General features: G+C 39.5%; 2 protein-coding genes across 2 annotated transcripts in view; one reads left to right on the top strand and one right to left on the bottom strand.

Moving 5' to 3' along the window:
• Positions 1-19,352, bottom strand: part of CTNNA1 (catenin alpha 1) — a 96,609-nt gene that overhangs the window by 42,442 nt on the left and 34,815 nt on the right. The gene's annotated exons all lie outside the window — the stretch shown is intronic.
• On the top strand, positions 5,440-10,822 carry LRRTM2 (leucine rich repeat transmembrane neuronal 2). The gene has a single exon (XM_084825771.1). It carries the CDS (start codon positions 5,455-5,457, stop codon positions 6,928-6,930), a length of 1,476 nt encoding a protein of 491 aa, XP_084681897.1. The 5' UTR covers positions 5,440-5,454; the 3' UTR covers positions 6,931-10,822.

Below are 19,352 nucleotides of genomic sequence, written 5' to 3'. Positions count from 1 at the left end.
CCCTGCCTCTGCTCTCTTTCTCTCACACACAATCATTAAGGAGCATACCAAATGAGCAGATAATTGGAAAGGATGCACAGTGGCAGCTAGACCATATAGAAAGGCAAGTATGGCACCTGTGTGAAGGTACTTGCTCATACTGACTCACATCTTAAATAACCGTGGTTATAGGAGCTGCACAGCTACAACTAATGGACACTACTTCATCATCATAGTTTATCTGTATGCCACTTTTCTTTCCAAATGGAAGCCCAAAGTGGCTAACATCATACACAATGGAATAATATAAAATACCATTATCAAAAGACAACAGTATGAAAAGCTAACAATAAAAATGCTACAATAAACTTATAAACAAACTTTCAATTCAGGATTTAAACATCATTTCAGTTACTAAATACAAAATGCATAAATACATTCAACAAGGGGATAATACAACACAATTTATGACACATTCCCTTCTCTCCCCCCAGTGCTTACAGCAGTGTTATGATAAGGCCACAAGAGTTACTAGGTAGCTGGGGATCAGCAGAGGAGGGATGGTTCTGGGTTGCTCTCTCAAGAGAAGGTTGCCTGGTACCCACACTATATTTCTGGCACCAGGCTAAAACTTTCCTATTCTCCCAAGCTTTTTAAAAAAAATTCAAAGTCTTTTAAATACTTGTTAAAAATGCGTATGTTTGTGTTTTATTATCTTAGTTCCTCCAATGTGATATTGTATTTTATGCTGTGTTGGCATGTTTGTTAGTTTTATTTAGTTGTTTTCACTGTGATTTTATTTGTATTTTAGCATTATTGTAAAACTCCAAGAAAAGTATTTGATGAGGCATTGAATACATTTCATAAATAAATGGCTCCTGCAGCAGGCCACTGAATTTTTATGATGGGTACAGAGGGGGTTTCTCTTCTCTAGCAGTTGTCTTGGTTATATGCCAGACATAGAGGAAGTGTGTCTAGGCCGGACACATATGCTTTAATACAGAGCCATAGCCCTCAGCTGCAGTGAGCAGTATAGCCAGAGGTCTTAAGATGCATGCAGGCCTATGAACACTGGGGGTGAGGAGGTATGGGCAGCTGGAGCTGCTGGGGATAACAAGGAATGAGGTTATGATCCTATGATATGACCTGAAGTCACATGATGCAGTGACCTTGCTGAAGCCCCAGTCCCTCCTGAATCAGCTTACTTGCTCTGACTGCCTTTCTGCTTCCCTGTAGAAGAATGATTTACTGCATGCCAAGATCTATACACTGTGTTTTGACATGCATGGATCTCATATTCTAAAGACAATTTCCAGAAGCAGGATTCAAACCAGTGTCTTGCTTCCAAATATGAAAGTCTTTACCACAAAGCTATCTTATCAAGTCTGGATTTAGTAGCATGCCTCATTCTTGTGTTTTTAATTCAGCGACGATGCCTCTTTAGCATTGTGCCCTACACTTTACCTTTGCAAAATGGTAACTGCATATGTCTAGCCAAGTGAGTTTTGGCTTGTAATGGAAGTATTGGTGGTGGCAATGTGTTTAAACTTGGATTTGTATCGTGTCTACCAACTCCTGAGTAGTACTCAAACTGGCGATAGAACAACAGCAAAATATGTTCTGGGCAGAGGGAAAAATTCTTTATCCCTTTGCCTCTCACTATCTATGACCTGATAAGGTTATAAATAAATGGTTTGGTCACTGCCAGCAACACAGTGGCCACTAAGGAAAGCACCAACCAGCAGGCTGCCACATGGTTACTATGGGGGTTGTCTAGCTACAAATATGATTGGGTGGGAATGCTGCACTGTTGATGAAGGAGGTAATGGAGGAGCCATTGCTATTTCTGCATTGCATGTTGCTTTAAAGCTTGCTATCAAGTTTTAATGACGCTGGCTGAGCACATGATCCTGCCTAACTTGGACTGCCCCAGTAAACTATCTTGAAGGGAACCCATGGAATTGGGCTGCACACTGCTTAGAACTGGAAGCCTGAAGTCAAAGATCTGGCTCATTATTTCATATCAACTATGATTTGAACTCCCACCTCTGCAACACCTAGCCATGTACAACATTCACCTGCTATTCTATCTTCCAGCTTCCCTTTCTCCTCTAAGCCCTTTTCTCCCCACCATTCTCTGAAGTATTTTCTCTTTCAGTCTCTCTTAGGCTTCCCTTGACCTGCTGCCTTCCCAGAACCCTGTCCCAACTACTTCTACCCTATCTTTCCTAGGCTCTTAACAACTCCACCAATGGCAGTCATTGTTCTGTCTCCCCACTACTATGCAGCATTAAGTGTATGCAGATAAATCATTACTGGAGACTTCACCACCATCACCAACCTCTCCGGGCATCACAATGTAGTCGTACTTGGGTGAGGAGGCAGAGCCACTACGCCCAAATTCACTCTCAATACCCCAGTACTTTAATTCAGCTTAATTAAAACAAACAAAAAGGACAGCCTAATTGGGAACAGAAGAGCTTTAAGTTAACAAATTGCATTATCTCAGCCTATTTGGATTCTGTTGTATGTGACTCTAGGATGGGAGTACTGGGGGTGCAAAGGAAAAAGAATTATGGCAGAGGTACTCTGGAGACTAGCATTTCAAGCAGGTGCTGACATTAATTTCCCCTGTGGAGCTACCTTCTAACAAGCATGACAGGTGACCAGCTTCCTTTTTAACTTTGAAGGTGCAGAGATGGATGGGCAGCTCTACAGTGATCCTCACTCCTCCCCAACTGATAGGCTGGGAGGAATGCTGGGGGTGGTTTGGCAGCTGCATGGCCAAAGCGCCCAGAGAGCCTTAGCCAAGCAGGGCCAAAGCAGCAAACCCTACAAAACGCCTTTTACCGATCCAGAGAAGGAAAGGGTAGAGAGGCCTTTTCAACTGCTTTTTGGCAGCAGCTCTCTGGGTGCTACTGCTCAGCATCTGCTGAAGCTAGCATTCTCTACCCCTATTTCTCGCAGGAAATAACAGCTTTTTTAAAGAAAACCTTCTGCTGGGTGGTGCCCCACCACCAAGCATCAGTTGAAGCCAGAATGATATCCCTTTGTCTTTCTTGAATGCTAGCACACACCCAAGCTTCCAAAACCGCAATGACAGAACGTGCCTATATTGGACATGCACTTGTGTTTCATCAAGAATTTTGCAATGTGCCACATAGAAGGAAAGCAATTGCTCTGGAGAAACACAGCCAGGGGGAAACTGGTTTTAGAAATCTTGCAAAAGGTAGCATCACCCCTTAGACCTTATATCGTGACCATCATTTTAACAGCCAGTAGAAAATGTTAACTGAAAAAGGCAACTGTGTTGTAGATTAATTAATTTTATGAGTTGCAAATTACACTGTTAATGATAGAACAAGCCTCAAAATACTTGGATAGTACTAGGATATGTCCAGTCAGTATTCATTTTGTTCAACTGAAAAATGTGTCTGAATGTTGCAGTCGACCATTTTTGTTTGACACCCCTTAGATAATTGTATCTAAAATTGAGATAACAACGGATTTGAAACCACGACTTCACTTACAGGGGCAAACAGGAATAGCAAGAACGGGAAGGGAGGAAATGAGTCTTACAACTCCATACCACCTTGAACCAACAGGATCTGACTTTTTAAAACTGAGTTACTCCAGTATTTGAATTGCAACCATTCCCAATAGCTGGCATCATTCAGTATGCAGTTTAAATAAGAATTCATCTGATTTATTCTTCAGTCCAACTCTAAGAACTAAAAAGGCCACACACTAAAAAGCAAAATGTTTAAGTAGCTTATTGACCTGCACTATCATCATCCACCCCAAGAAACTGACTATTTAAATCTTTGCCAAATGAACTGAACAGACTAACAATACTTTCACCTTGGCTAAGTGGGGCGGGGCTTTTTTTGTAAAAGGATTAATTTTTTGTAAAAAAAAAAAATTCAGGAAGAGGAAGTTTGTATATATCCTCATTAATCTATTTCAAGTTTTCCATGGACAATTTTTCATCCAGTCTCACTTTTGTTCTGGTTATCTCTTCGTTAACCAATTCCCAGATGAATCATTGGTTTGTTTTATTGGAATAGAACCCAAGTGTGTTTGCTTGTTCTCAAATCCTATTTGAACTGAGTACTTCTTAGAAACATTAGATATTTCTACAGTGATAGATATTTTAAAAATAGGTTTAAAGTAAAAAATAATTGCTTGAAGATTTTACATTTGGTTAAATTTCTCTCAAGTGTTGAACAAAACGGTTTCCCCCCCAATACCAGCAATAAACATTTCCTTCCATTTTAACTAGTTCTGTAATCGTATGGCAATGCAGATCACTTCTGGAGTGCTAATCCCATGCAACTTTCCTTGACAGGCTTTTATTAATTCGCATCCTACTCTCACACAAATACCCCTACACCTTTTAGGCAGGAGAATACCAGCAGGACCACCATGCCACAAAAATAATTACTGTAACTATACTTCATGAATTCAGCTATACAGCTCAAGGTTGTAGTAATTAGCATGTAACCTGCAAGAAACTCCTGCAAAGTCATTCCAATCCCTTAGATGCAGGATGAAGAATTCGTACAGTTAGGTTTTTCCTCTTAGTGGTAGTCTAATCTCACAATTCACAGTATGCACCACAGTTCCTTAAAGTGCAACGCTTCTGGAAAATCCAAACAAAAAGGAACGTCACAGGGTGACGTCAGCCTATATACAGTTGTGTGGTCGCAGCACATAAGCAAATGCGTTCCTGTACCGTATCACTGAAAGCTTTTCAGCAAATGCATTCAAGCAACTACAGAAGCTTCTCTCAGCAATAAGCCACCCATCTGCCATCAACAAGTTAAGACAAAAAAGCCATAGCTTTGGAAAGCGTTTTCAATTAAACAGCTATACAGATTAAAAACGGAGAACTCCAATTCAGCACTGATTAAGGAATTAGCAGACCTGTCACTGGAAATCAAGGAAATGAATTTAAAAGGAAAATATGAGAAAGGGGATGTGAAGTAATTTTTATTCTAATATCAGAGGACAGTAGAAGTAAATTATTTAAAGGTTGTCAACGTTAGAGCTCTTTACAGACTCACTCTGTTGAGTCTAAAACTACGACTGAATGCAACCTCCAACGTACTCAAAAGAATGGGTAAGTTTATACATTTTGATTTGCTGAACTATGTGCAGTCAATCTTGCTTTAGAAATGCACATGTAGGCAACAATAGATTTTTTTTAAAGGCAACTGGGAAGTGCCCGTCAGTAATTTCAGTAATTTAGACGGATACTCATACCAAGGATTTGTTTTAAATGTAAAGACCTGAAACATTTTAATGCATGTCATTATCTGCAGCAGTCTTTCTCCTTTTTGTTGTAAGCATACATCTGATAAGAATATCCTATTTTGTTGTTTCCCTGAATTATATTCTGCAGGCTTACATTTCAAGTGGCCATTAGGGGCTCCTATGCTGGCAGCAGTATATGCAATGAGTATTGTTTTTAAAATGCTGCCTGCTTTGGGCACAGCTTGTCCGCCAAAATGCCGTTGTGAGAAGCTGCTCTTTTACTGTGACTCTCAGGGGTTTCACTCAGTGCCAAACACCACTGACAAGGGCTGTCTAGGTTTGTCATTGAGGCACAATTTTATTATGGAACTTGAAGGGGATCAGTTTGCAAGCTTCAGTCAACTTACTTGGCTTCATTTAGACCATAATCAAATTGATACAATAAGAGAAGATGCTTTTCAAGGACTGTATAAACTCAAGGAATTAATTTTAAGTTCAAACAAAATATCTCATTTGCCAAACACAACTTTTAGCCAACTGCTTAACCTGCAACATTTGGACCTCTCTTTCAATCAATTATCTGCTTTGCATCCCGAGTTGTTCTATGGCCTTCGCAAAATGCAAACCTTGAGTTTACGTTCTAATTCCCTGAGGACTATCCCAGTCCGTTTATTTTCAGACTGTCGTAGTTTGGATTTTTTGGATTTGAGCACAAATCGCTTGCGAAGTTTGGCACGCAATGGATTTGCAGGATTAATCAAACTGAGGGAGCTTCACCTAGAGCACAACCAGCTGACAAAGATTAACTTTGCTCATTTCCTACGGCTAAGCAATCTGCACATGCTCTTCTTGCAGGGGAATAAAATTAGCAACTTGACATGCGGGATGGAATGGACCTGGGGCACTTTAGAAAAGCTAGATTTGTCTGGAAATGAGATCAAAGCCATTGATATGACAGTTTTTGAAACAATGCCTAATCTTAAAGTACTCCTAATGGATAACAACAAGCTAACCACGCTGGAGTCCAAGGTTTTATATTCCCTTAAAACCCTAACTACAGTGGGCCTCTCCAGCAACCCCTGGGAATGCAGCCCCAAAATATGTGCATTAGCCACATGGCTGAGTGGTTTCCAAGGTCGGTGGGAGCACTCCATACTTTGTCATAGCCCAAACCACACCCAGGGAGAGGATATTCTAGATGCAGTTTATGGTTTTCAGCTTTGCTGGAATTTATCAACTGTTGTTACGTCCACTGCTACAAGTTACAGAGCTCCAACGACTGAATACACAAAAAGAATAAGCTCCTCAAATTTCCATGTGGGAGACAAAGAAATTTCAACTACTACAGGCATACCCATTACCACAGAAGAGCAGTTTCCTGAGCCAAACAATGCCATCTTCACCCAGCAGGTAATTACAGGAACAATGGCTTTATTATTTTCTTTCTTTTTTATCATTTTTGTAGTGTTCATCTCCAGGAAGTGCTGCCCTCCCACATTAAGAAAAATTAGGCAGTGCTCAATGATTCAAAGCCACAGGCAACTACGATCTCAAACACGGCTACATATGTCAAACATGTCAGACCAAGGACCATATAATGAATATGAACCCACCCATGAAGGACCCTTCATCATCATTAATGGTTATGGACAGTGCAAGTGTCAGCAACTATCCTATAAAGAATGTGAAGTGTAATATCTACAGGTAATCAAAGAATAAAAGCAGATAAACTTATTTTAAATTGCAGGGATCCTACTCATATTTTGATTTTTTTTTTTACACTAATGTTGAGAAAGCCTAGATTTTTCTGGGCTATTTGTTTTGAGTGATGCAGTATTTAAGGGTGTGTGTGGTTTTTTTTTTTTTAATGAGCCCACAATATTTTCAGTGTTAAAGCAGCAATGTTTGCATTAAATTTGCACTCCTGATGTTCGGAAGTCTAAATACGCTCAACCCAAAATATGTAAACTGCTTCATGTTATGTAATTATATGTGTAAAATTTTTACTCTCAAGCATCCAGATTTGATTTAGAAAAATAGTCTGGATGAAAATATGTTTGGTATATATTTAAAGGCCCCAGTGAAGGGAGGACATTTCACCAATTAATGCATTGTAGCTATGATTCCTAATATTCCAGCCAACTCAGTTTTCTTTGCAGTAGAGATTTAAACAAAAAAATTGTCATAAAAAACAATTCTCAGATTTATGATCTACAATGGAAAGGTGCGGAAGAGGGATTTTCCAGTGTCCTAAAGCATGGAAAAAGATTAAGTATTATTTTCTTTAACTCCGTATTAAGAGTTCAGCTTATCTGAATGTGTTCCAGATTCAGAATATAGCTGTTGACACTTCCAGGATTACATGTATTGCTTTGAAATATCAACCTTTACAGACATTTGGTAGTATGCAGCCTGGTCTTTTGAGGTATTAGATACCCCTCAACTATTATTAAAAGTGTCTTGACTTTAATGGGACACACTTCAGACTAAGAACCAATATATACTATAAAGAAAAGAACATTGAAGTATTTTTTTAAAGCAAGCACAGAGAACTCCTTTTTGCCTGCCATCCCCAACTGTTCATCTAAACCAGAAAACTATTTTATACATCAACTACTGTTTTCTCTGGACACCAAATTAACCCTTGCAGGACAAGCTCTCAGCTTCCATTGTGAAATCCCAACCCTGGACGATTTATATACCAATCCTAACCCTATTTATTCAGAATTTAGTCCCACTGATTTCACTAGGTCTGACTTCTAATTAAATATGGCCAGAGTATACCCTGGGAAGCATAAGAACGTTTTATAATCAGAGTAGAATAACAGAGCTGGTTTAATATAATAAAAACATACCTTTTGGAACATTTTGATTAACAGAGAATATTTAAGGCATATCATTTAAATTAGTACAAAACCACTCTGAAAAACAAAGAATAAGTTTTTAGATAAAAATTCTGTATCCAGATTGCATTATGGATTATGTTATGGAATTAAATTTACTGTGCATCTACAGTTTAAATATAAAAACCATTGAAGAGGAAGAGTATTTAATTCAATTACTAAAAAATCATGGACACCTAACCAAAGCTATGAAGTTAGGGAGAAAATGTACATATGTAGATCTAAAATATCGTGCCAAGTTCAGCAGCAGCAACATTTATATGTACATGGAGAGGGAAAAGAAACATTGGTGCTTGAATTCCTTAAATCAGTGTGTGTGTGTGTGTGTGTGTGTGTGTGTATATCTATATATAGTATGTGTTGTACAATTCTGCAAAGTTTTCAAGCTAATCACTGGCTTGAAAACCCATTTTTTACATGCGTAGTATCTCTTAGTGAAGTACTTTGCTAAATATTGCAGTGCTTTAACATAAAGTGAGTAGTTTGGAGATTTGAGACTTTAAAGCCAATGAGTCAAAGCCCAGTATCCATAAGCTTCAGCTTTTCATACTGGGGTCTATTTCAACTTAATATGAAGGTTCCTATATATTTTTCTAGTTCTATTAAGCCACTGACAGTTTACTATTAGAATGAAAACAGATGGATTCATATCCACAAATCTCTCATGTAGTAAGCCATTATTTTTTAGCCATATACGGTATATTCTATGCATCTGAATAAAGGGAAATTCTCTCTCCATTTATACACTGCACCCACCAAGAATCTCAATTTCATTGAGATTAATTTTTCACATTCTAAAACCTTGTGAACTGCCTATGTTTCAGCCCTCCACCCCATATGCAGATACAGATCATTTCATGGCTTGCCAAGACTCAGTTGTGTACAGCTGTGCAAGTAGGTATGGAGGTGGACAAAACAAGTGTATATATTGTAAAGAATAGCAAGGCAAGATCAAATGCTCAACTGGTAGCAAACAAGTTTTGCTACCAAAGAGGTCCACGTATTCCCAGTATACTGCGTAGTAGTGTATAAGTTCTGTAGAATAGTATACAATGGAAACAATGCTTCCAGTATAAAGTTTCATCAGCACCACGCACAAACAGTAATAAACTCTATAAATCCTATTAACATCCTGAAGGATATCCCCAATTGAACATAGTCCAACTTGATCTCATCAGTTTATTACCTAAATGTTATATGGAAGATGCGACAACTGGTTGGACATACCAGCTTTCCCAAATTTTTGATCATCGCCAACCCCTCCTCATGAGGTAGTTTCTCTTGTTGAGAACAGTATTTTCTTGCTACTGCCACCAATACCACCTCCTACGTAAGAGCAGCAGGAAATTGTGTGCTAAACATGTGGAATAAAGGTGCTCACTGCTAGTTATAGGCTGACATGCTTTACCTGTACTTTTAAAAGTTCTCACTGTGGAAGTGTAACTTACTCTTCCCTCTGTCATGTCAACCTGTTCTTTCCTTTTGAGTTGGTACCTGCAGAGACCTAGGCAAGGACAATCCACTGTTATTTCCATACTCATGCAAGCTTGGAGAACATAAATGTTAGCCTCTTATACAGATATCTACATTACTGTTGACACATCTTTATAACATTTGGCTGTGTTAACCAAAAGCTATGTAGGCTACTTGGTATGAACTCTCAATTATTCAAAGCAGATGCCAATAGTGAGTATTAAATCCAACAGGAGGAATCCTATGACCTGCATGATAAATCACTGGCAGCCACCAAAATAAATTAGTCTTTCACTAACTATGAGCTGTATGCAGCAAGCCCACACACTAGTTATGTTCACTATATTTCTAAGTTCTATTTTTCTTTGTGTCTCTAGGAGAGAGGATATTTTCTTGAGTTGCAAACTGACTGCTATAAAAGTCACATTCAATCCAGTATTAGCAGAGATGCCAAGAGTATTATTTTACCCAGCAGAAGGAGTGCTATGATGACCAGTTCAAACATTCATGTTGAAGTTGACAGTAACATCAACGAATGACTTGCTTGTGTGAAGAGCCATCACAGACAAGATATTACTTGACAGCAATTCAAACACTGTTAATACACATCAAATGTTGAATAGTCAAATGATGGGAGATCTGTGATGTGATGCATGTATGAACCAACCCCAATACTAGCATAACTCAATGTCTCATACAGCTGTAGGTCTACCCCCACCCCATCCCCTGACCCCAAAGCAGTGTTTTTGCTCGCTTGTATTTCCTATCTATGCTGAAAAAGGACTTTTAGTTTTTACTGAGTAGTTCCTAATAGCAGGATGCCACCTTTAAGACCTCCACAGTTGATATTTTAAGGTTACTATTAACACAATTCCCAGAGGAAGAAAGATAGACCCACTTTTTATTCATGGAACTGCTCAACAAATCCCTAAGCAAATTAATTTTTTTCCATTACTTCAGAAAGCTAAGATCCCTGCAAGAAAGTGTTTGCTGCATTTGGGAAAAACAAAACTATGAAGTTAACCATATTCAGTATCACAATTCTTTGTATTCCAAGTATCAATAAATGGGAGTTTACTTCACAGTCATCATCTCCTCTAACTGGCAGCAATGTTGAACACCTTGGAATCATACCTTTATATTGCAGTAGCTACTTATTTGGGGGGAATAATTCTACAGGGGTATATACATTCAAATGAGACTTCATTATCCAATATAATGCAAATTGTGTCACCTAATAAGAAAAAGATGATGGCCATATCCATGATGCAAATTTCAGAAGTTTCTGCCATGCTTCCAGTTCAGCATTTCTGTTACTACTTTTTTTTTACTGGAACTTTTTGACAATGCTGACAATATTAACAGACATTCCAAATGACTTGTGTTAGCAATGTTTCAAGATGCATTTTCTGTTGGAAGAGAAAGATTCATAATGCAGTAAAGTGCAGTGTACAAAAAAATTAAACTGTGTGTATACTGTAAAAATAGAAGTTGCCTCTTTTTTGGTGCCCTTTCAAAATAAAAAAAAAAATGACACCATTACTTTGATCTTTATGGTGACAACAAAACAGCAATTTTCAGGACCAGCTCTATTATACCTGCTCCTGCATTACAGGCTGCCTAGAAAGTTCTCCTTTACATAGCCAAGACATTTTACTACAGTCATATCAGTATGGTATTTTCCATTATATTTCAGTGAAATGCTACTGTTTAGCAAGTTCTCAATGTTAAAAGAATAGTTGAGTTTATCTACTTAAAACAGATTAGGTAAGTGGAAAATGGCTGTGTGACAATGGTCTCCAAGTTTACCAAAGGATTTCACAAATAAGAACTGTGGTAGGCTCTCAAATATTGAATTCCAAGCAAATAAACACTTAGAATTTCAGCCAAAATGTGCAGGAGCAGAACATTTATAAACAATTTCTATGATGTATTTTCTTATTCTGCATGTTCTGTTATGGATGGGTGTTACTTATCAATATGTGGAGCCAAGATAGAAGCAACTTCCTATTTCTAGTTGCTAAGAATATTCTTCAAGACTGTACCATAATGCATGGCAAGTATTCCGCTTCAAAAAAGCATTTTGAAGGCTGGATTCTACCAAGTCACATGTAGACACTTGTTTTGTTCTGTTATGCCAGTAGGCATAAGTGAATATTAAGACATTATTCTGCATTGCTCCATCATATGAATTCTTATACAAATTCTACCTGTTCATTGTTCATGATGATTTCAGCTATCAAACCTTTTGTTAAAATTAACACACAGATAACAGCATGTATTTATATTGGGTTAGAATTTGAGAAGTGAGCCTTTAGAGTACAAGTAAACAGCCTACCCCAATACAAATAATCACATTCTCTAGAGTAGTTTAGGAAGCAACTGAAGTGGGTCACTTGTAATTCACAAGCCATCTCCCACCTACTCTCCCAGTTTTTATGCACGATCTGCTGTGAAGGTCTCAGGAAACCCAGATCTCATCTCAATCAAGTAGATTTCTATAGTTAGATTTGGATATGAAGCAAGAATTCTTCCATGCTGATTCTTGCTGCCAAGCAAGTTGCCTGCAACAGCAGCTTTAGTAATCTGGTGAAGAAAAAATCCTCAATCTGCTCTGAAGCCATAGAAAACTTGAATATACTCCAGTAAAGGAGGTGAAAGATATTTCTGGGAATTCTAGTTTTATTCACAGGAAGCACTTATGAAAAAGGTCAAGAAAATATGCTGAGGATCTTAGTGAGAGATCAGAGTAAGTAGCAGGTTGTGAAGTCTCAAATTCTTCTATCTCCCCAAAACAATCTTGCATTAAGTGAAATTCCTCTCACTCCAGTGTCCCGGGTGATAATGAAAACATATCATATATGCAATACTTAAGCCCATCTCTTATCAAGTAACTTAGACAAGTGTTTGCATTCCTGAGAGAAATACTGAATAATTAAACAAAAACAAAAGATCACAATGAGGAAGCACTTGAGTGATAAGAAGCAATTACTGCATTTTGGTGGATTAAAAGGGAAACTGTTTTTGCTGATATTTTCATATTAAATAACTGAAGGTCCTAACATGCATAAAAGGTGCCTGAGACCCCAAATCTAAATCCTTTTACTCCTAAGTCAAAGAATTCAATTGGACAAGTTTGCCAAAGGTGTTTAGGATTGTAGCCCAAAGTGATTTATGAATAAGACAGTGGGGCTGTTTGCACTGGGTTAATTAACCTACTATTTGCTATGCGTTCCACAGCCTTTTTGAACATTCGTCTTCCAACTGGGCCTATCAAGGGTTGCTACATGACATCCAAACCCAGACACTAGAAGTTAATCGTGGGTTAAACAACCCACAGTTAACCTAACTAATTGTAGGTTAACTGTGGATTGTTTAAGCCACAACTAACCTATAATGTCCAGGTTCAAACATAACACAGCAACCTGACTGGCCCGATCATGGGTTGAATATTAAAAAAGGCTGTGGAACACGCCCAGGATTAACACACAATTTTTTGCTGTTACATGTGAACCAGATCACAAAGTATTAAAAAAAAAACTACACGCTATTTGGGAAAGGACTATGTGTAGCCCATCTATGAAAGATACTAGTTATAGTCCCTTTCTATTTGTGCGACTATAGACTGAATATTTCCTAGGAGGATCTTTTGGAGCAAATATTCCCAATTTGTCTATTTCGTTAGCCCTCCATGAATCTGGCCTAAATTGGTCATGACAGCTGGAGTTCAGCAAGCTTGACAAAATTGGATTCTATTTTTTAAATGCAAAATTCAGTTTTGGAAGTAGGCCAGCAAATCAGTCAGTCCTAACAGTCATGTGCATTTTTTTGTCACCACAACAAGGTTTAGCTCTTCCTCTTTTCTATCTTGCCTACTTAATGGCTACGACCTGATTCACACATAACAGCTCATGGTTTTAACAGTCCACAGGTTGTCGTGCACAACCGGGGGAGAAACGGGGGAGAGAGAGAGAGCTGCCATTTGCATGCCCACCACTTCCATTTTTACTCAGCAATGAATGATTGGCTCCTGCTGAGTGTGATATCCGAATCCAGGAGTTAACCCATGGTTTGTTGTTGGGTTAGCCACTGGGTTGTTCAGCCCCTAAACAACCCACTGGTCTCGGTTCACGCATCACGCTCAACAACCTATGAATGAGCTGATCACAGGTTGTTGAGTAAAAGTGGCTGGCACGCTGCACCATTTCTCCTGCTCCTTCCCAACAGCTCATAGTTTATTTAAGCGCCCTTAAATTTCTGAATATGCTCCTAGCCAGCAGTTTTCTAATCTTTTCAGAATGGAGACTCACCTTTAGCCCAAGCATGCATTTCAGGACGATTGGGGTGGGGGTGTTCTTACCGTATATATAAGTGTACAGTAGTTATGATGGGTATGGACAGGACCCTGTAATGGGTCTTGACTCTCCAGTTGAAAACAAATATTCTAAGGAGATTTCACAGTTCCAAGCCAGACTAACTACTGAGAGATAAAGATTAAATATCCTCCCTACAACCATTAAATATTTGAACTAGCATGGACAATGGGAAACCTCACCAATAACTGCTACCCTGACAAGCCCTACCTCTTGCTGTTATTATGACATGCAAGGCACAATTGGTGGGTCTATGTCATAAGGCAGGGATGGGGAATGTGTGGCCCTCTAGATGTTGTTGGACTGCAACTCCCATCATTCCTCATTATTAGCCAGGCTGGCTAGGAAAGATGGGAGTTTCAGTCCAACAACATCTGGAGGGCCACATGTTCCCTATCCCTGTCATAAGATGGTAGTGTGACTCCTTTTCCTCAGTTGGACAGTCTTGCCCTTATTAATAGATTTCTTCGCTTCTCTCCTTTGGACTTCTGCTACCGAGAAGATTCTTCTGTTTATTTTAACATGTATTTAGTTTCAATGGGTGTTGGTCATGTGCTTTGGAAATGGACTCTGGAACTAGGTAAAGCATGTGCATGTCTTGTCCACTTTTGATAAACAGGAGACAAAAGTTTGTTTTTAAGTAGATTTTGAAATATATTATCTTATTTGAATTCCAAATGGCTCAGTTTCCTTACAGACAAGCCTGTATCAGTTGCATCTTAAAGCAGGAGTGGGCAGAAAGTAGATCAGGATCTACTGGTAGATCTCTGGGTGATCTGAAATCGGTAAGAAAGGGTTTCTGACTCCCAATTGTATAGCAACTGCTAAAAGCCTGCTCCTCCCCCAAAATTAGGTTGATAAAAAAGAATGCTTGGGGGAAAACCAGAAGTGGATTTTTGTGAGAGAGGACTTTTGAGCTTGGTTCTGGAACTGATCACATATTCCTGGGCTGAGCATTTGCTCATGAGGCACTCTTAATACTTTTCCTTGTGTCCATCTATCTGGGCCACCATTTTGCACCTAGCTCTGGTTGGTGAACCTCCGGGTTCTAGGAAAAAACAACGTAGATTCCATGAGCCTGAAGTATGCCTACACCTCTCTTAAAATGCCTCAATTTGAACTTTGTGCCTACCCAAATGCTTTAATTCTCCATTATGCTTCATTAGGGTGAGAAGAAAGCAGCTAGCAAGCATCAATACATTTCTTGGCTGGGCAGACACAGCCGGTTTTGCTGGAATCAAGTCAAGGTGCTCTCTGGCAGAGAGAGAAAAGAATCATAGCCAGAGATCACTTAGTCACTCAGAGGCAGTTCTTACTACATGTAATTATTTTTATTTAATTGTATTGTATTCATATCCCACCTTTCCGCCAAGGAGTGCAAAGTGACAAACATAGTTTCCCCTCCCCATGTTTATTCCCCAAACAACCCTGTGAAAATGTTAGGCTGGGGGTGGGGGGAGAGACAGGCCCAAGTTCACCTGGTGAGCTCCATGGCTGAGGGGGATTTGAACCCAGGTCTTCCCATCCTAGTATGTAAGTGTAGTGCACTGGCAGAAAATCTTAAGACAGTGGCCTGGTTCAAATATAGCACCAAACGACATTTGAGTATTATGTGCACAAACCTTCAGCTTGTCAGCTCCCCCATCCTCCTCCAGCACAGCTCTGAGGAGATTGGAAGCTTTTTCTTCTCCTTTTAACTGGAATTTATCATTATGTCCGAACCCAGGCAAACTGGGTCCATAGACTTCTCCTCCATCCTCTGAAATTGGGGAAGGGACACCTGTCTTGGGACAGCTACTAACAGAATTTGGGCAACCCTGGACAGGGGTGGATGTTGAAGAAAGAAAAATAATTTGCAGGAGTAAAGAGTACGATTATTTTTGTAATGGCATGTCAAACAGTAGAATTTTGTCCCTCCAGTTTGGCACCAATTTCCTGCTTGAGAACATGATGCCTATTCAATGCACTACAATGTTGGAAAGTTCACCTTTACACGTGTTTCAAGCCAGCACATAAAGCTGAAGTAAAATCAAGGTTTGCTACTGCTGAAGTCAAACAGACAAGGAGTTAATTTTCTAATACACAATTCTGCCTCAATTTCAAAATTACTATTAAAATGTTCTAAAAGAAGCTGCAGCACTGTGAAATGAAATGAAGCATTACCTCATGAATTAGCACTTCTAAAACAATTTATCTCCCTTACCATATAGAACAGGGGAGAGCAACCCACAGGCCACATGCAACACCGCTGAAGGTGCCCAAAGCGTCCACCTCATTCCTCCTTCTGTGCGGAGGCGATGCAACTGTGGCGGAGAAGAGGGTGTGTCAGGATAACTCTCCCTGAACAGCCTCTTCCTCAGCTCAATCATGTTTCAAACAGCCTACCAAACTGCTGTTTGGTGGGATGCTGGGAGCCTGAGTTGGTGAAAGGGGCAAGCAATGATGATGTATATGCATTTACACATGCATGGCCTTTGAGCCACCACTCAGCCCTCAGAGCCAAAAAAGGGATCACCTACAGTCTGAGAGGACAGTTGGGAGAGCCCCCCTGCCCCCACCTTCCCTGTGGCTACTTAAGACCTGTGTGCCTGGAGAGACAGCAGAAGAAGAGAAGCCCAGGCAGGGGAGCTCATGCTATCAACTCCTGAAGAGACAGACCTTTGTTTTGTTTTTTATAACATTTGTTTGTTTCAATATTTAAAAACTGAAAACTGCTTTGGGTGCCTTGGCACAAAGGCGATATAGAAATATATTAAATAAATAAAAAAATACAGAAAGTAAATAAACATAGAAGAATGATAGAAAGGGCTTCATAAAGTACTGAAGTAGACACACTGTCCAGAATCTAAACAGCTGCAACTAGCACTACATGCCCAAGAGAAGTTTGGACTCAGGCTCCCTTAAAGCCACATGGCAAGCCTCTTTTGAAACCGAGTGGAGTTTCCAAAGTAATTTTGGCAGAGTTTCAGGGAGTATGGTTCAAATTCTACTGGACATGTCCAAAGCCTTGGGCATACCTAAAGTACCTCTTTAGATTGACCACTGTCCTACTAAAGCTGTATTGATTACAGATGCCCAATGACATTTTTAGATAAAACCATGTTAGTTTTCTACTTTCTTAGAAGCATAAAATGAATATTGCCTTAACACATATGCCTATACTCATCAGCTATCCAATACGCAGATCACAGATTTGTTTAGTATTTGGCAATTTTGGATGATGTTTTGCTGGGGCTTGTTTGACATTTCCTCTCCAGATTTCTCTTTAATCCGAATCACTTTTACTTTATTACAAATGTTTTCATGCCAATTTTTTACATTTGAAATTTGGCTGAAGTTTATGAATATTATCCACTGCTACTGTGCTAAGGATCTAAAAGTTGGGAGGGCACATCCTTTGAGACAGGGCCCTTTCTTTTTGGCTTATGGTACACTAACTATGGATCCTTGGCTAGTTTCACTGCTTACTTCCCACTGTTGTAATGACTGTATTTATTCTTATCCTCTATTTCCTGTTTTTTTTAACCTACTTACTGACCCATAAGAGGGTCTATTCTCTTATGCCAGCCTTCCCAAACCTGGTGACCTGCTGAGTATTTGGACTTCAATTTCCATCAGCCCCAGCCAGCATGGGCAATGGTTAACGATAATGAACTTGTAGTCCAAAATATCTGGAGGGAGCCAGGTTGGGGAAGACTGTCTTACACCATGAATGATATGTTCTTAGAAGCTTTAGATGAATAACTTTATATATTTAAACAATTTTAATAGAATAATAATGTCTACATATTTGACAATCCCTTCAAATAACTCTAAAAGTTATCAAGTTAAGATTTCCCTTTGCAGAAACCATATTGGTTCATATTCAAGAAGGCTTGTTCTTCTATATTAGGGGTGCAAGGTTTTTCAATATCCTTCTCAAGCTGTTATGTTACACAGGTACAAGCTGGTAGGTTTCTTGTAGGATACAGGTATTTCAGGACTTATTTTTGACATTGAAGTTTCATGCTGGAAGTATGCACACTAGACCACTATGTCAGGATAACATGAAACATGATTCAATAGAAAGTGTAAAATTTGATAATGCGTTAGATACATGTTTCTGAAGTCACCGTCTTTTAATTTCTGCTTCACTTATAGTATCTCTTATAAATACAAAAATTATTCCAATTTTTACAAAGACCCAATGTAGGACTCTGGTTTTAAATGTCATCAACTCATATTCGAGTGTGCTACTCTACACTGTGCCAGGTCCCATGGGCTCAGCACAAGTACCAGCTCAGTGGTATGAAGTGCTGGAAAAAGTACAGTTTCTTAGGGATCTAGAAGTAGAAAATCACTTTTGAATTTGCTTTCCCACTTCCAAATATCTGCGTTATGTTGAATAATTTCTGAGTATTATAGAAGAACTATGTGCTGGTTAACCTGGAATAACCACTTAAAATGTTTTACCTCTATATGGTAGAAAATGAATTACAGCTATATAGTTAGCCATTTGGAAAGCTAACAATAGGACTCAATCCTATGGCCACTAGACAGTGGCTAGATGGCCATAGGATTGGTTGGTTCCCAGGAACCGTCTCCCTGTCCCCTCCCCTGCCACCTCGTAAGAGGAGTGGTTCGCCCTGGGCTCCAGGCTTGTAAGAGCAGTGTGGAGCGGGGCAAAAAGGGGCGTTTCTGGGGGCGGGGAGTATAGAAGTGCTGGTATGATGCTTCCAATGTGTCATCTGGCCTTCCCCTCCCCACTCCGATGTCCCATGGCTAGACAGCTGAAATCAGCCACCTAGCTGCGAGTGCAGGACAGCTGGGGCGCAACGGAGAAGATCCCCTCCAACTCCGTCCTCCTTGCATTGGATAGGCAGCCACCCCTCCACATAAGATTGCACCCTTTGTATCACTCCCATAATTCATGTGAAATTATCCAACTTGCTAGCCGATCAAGCAGGTTACAATAGGCTTGATCGTGAAGCTTTTATGAATGCAAGAAAGGGTTCAACACTTTTTGCAAGCCTTAGTATCCAGGGTTAGAATACCCCATAAGCCCTATACCCCTTCCTCCTTTGGCAAGTCATTGCTACACTTGAACTGCTTCTCCTGCATTTCTCCATACCTACCAACCCTTGACAAAAAGGCTGGTAATTGCTGCCATTTGGGGGAAGAGTTGCCCTGAGCTCAAGCCCTACCACTGCCACAAAATTCCTCTTTCAACCACGGTTTATCATCTGTAAAAAGGCAAGAGTGACTAACTCACAGGATTGTTTGAGAGCAGATACAAGGTGTTTTCCTGTCTGCACTATTACATTAAAAGTACAATATAACCAACTAGTAGTAACGTTTTCTCTCACACACCATGGTGCTTGCTAACAAG

Source organism: Heloderma suspectum, chromosome 1 (genome assembly GCF_057233095.1).
Source record: "Heloderma suspectum isolate Gila_16-S chromosome 1, 16-S_ref, whole genome shotgun sequence".
In the NCBI taxonomy this organism is placed as follows: Eukaryota; Metazoa; Chordata; class Lepidosauria; order Squamata; family Helodermatidae; genus Heloderma; species Heloderma suspectum.
The sequence above is the reverse complement of the archived record's forward strand: the minus strand, read 5'-3'. Positions and strand labels throughout refer to the sequence as shown.

Bases quoted from the DNA above. Each gene is read 5' to 3' on its own strand.
- LRRTM2 (XM_084825771.1), top strand. From the start codon at position 5,455: ATGCTGCCTGCTTTGGGCACAGCTTGTCCGCCAAAATGCCGTTGTGAG.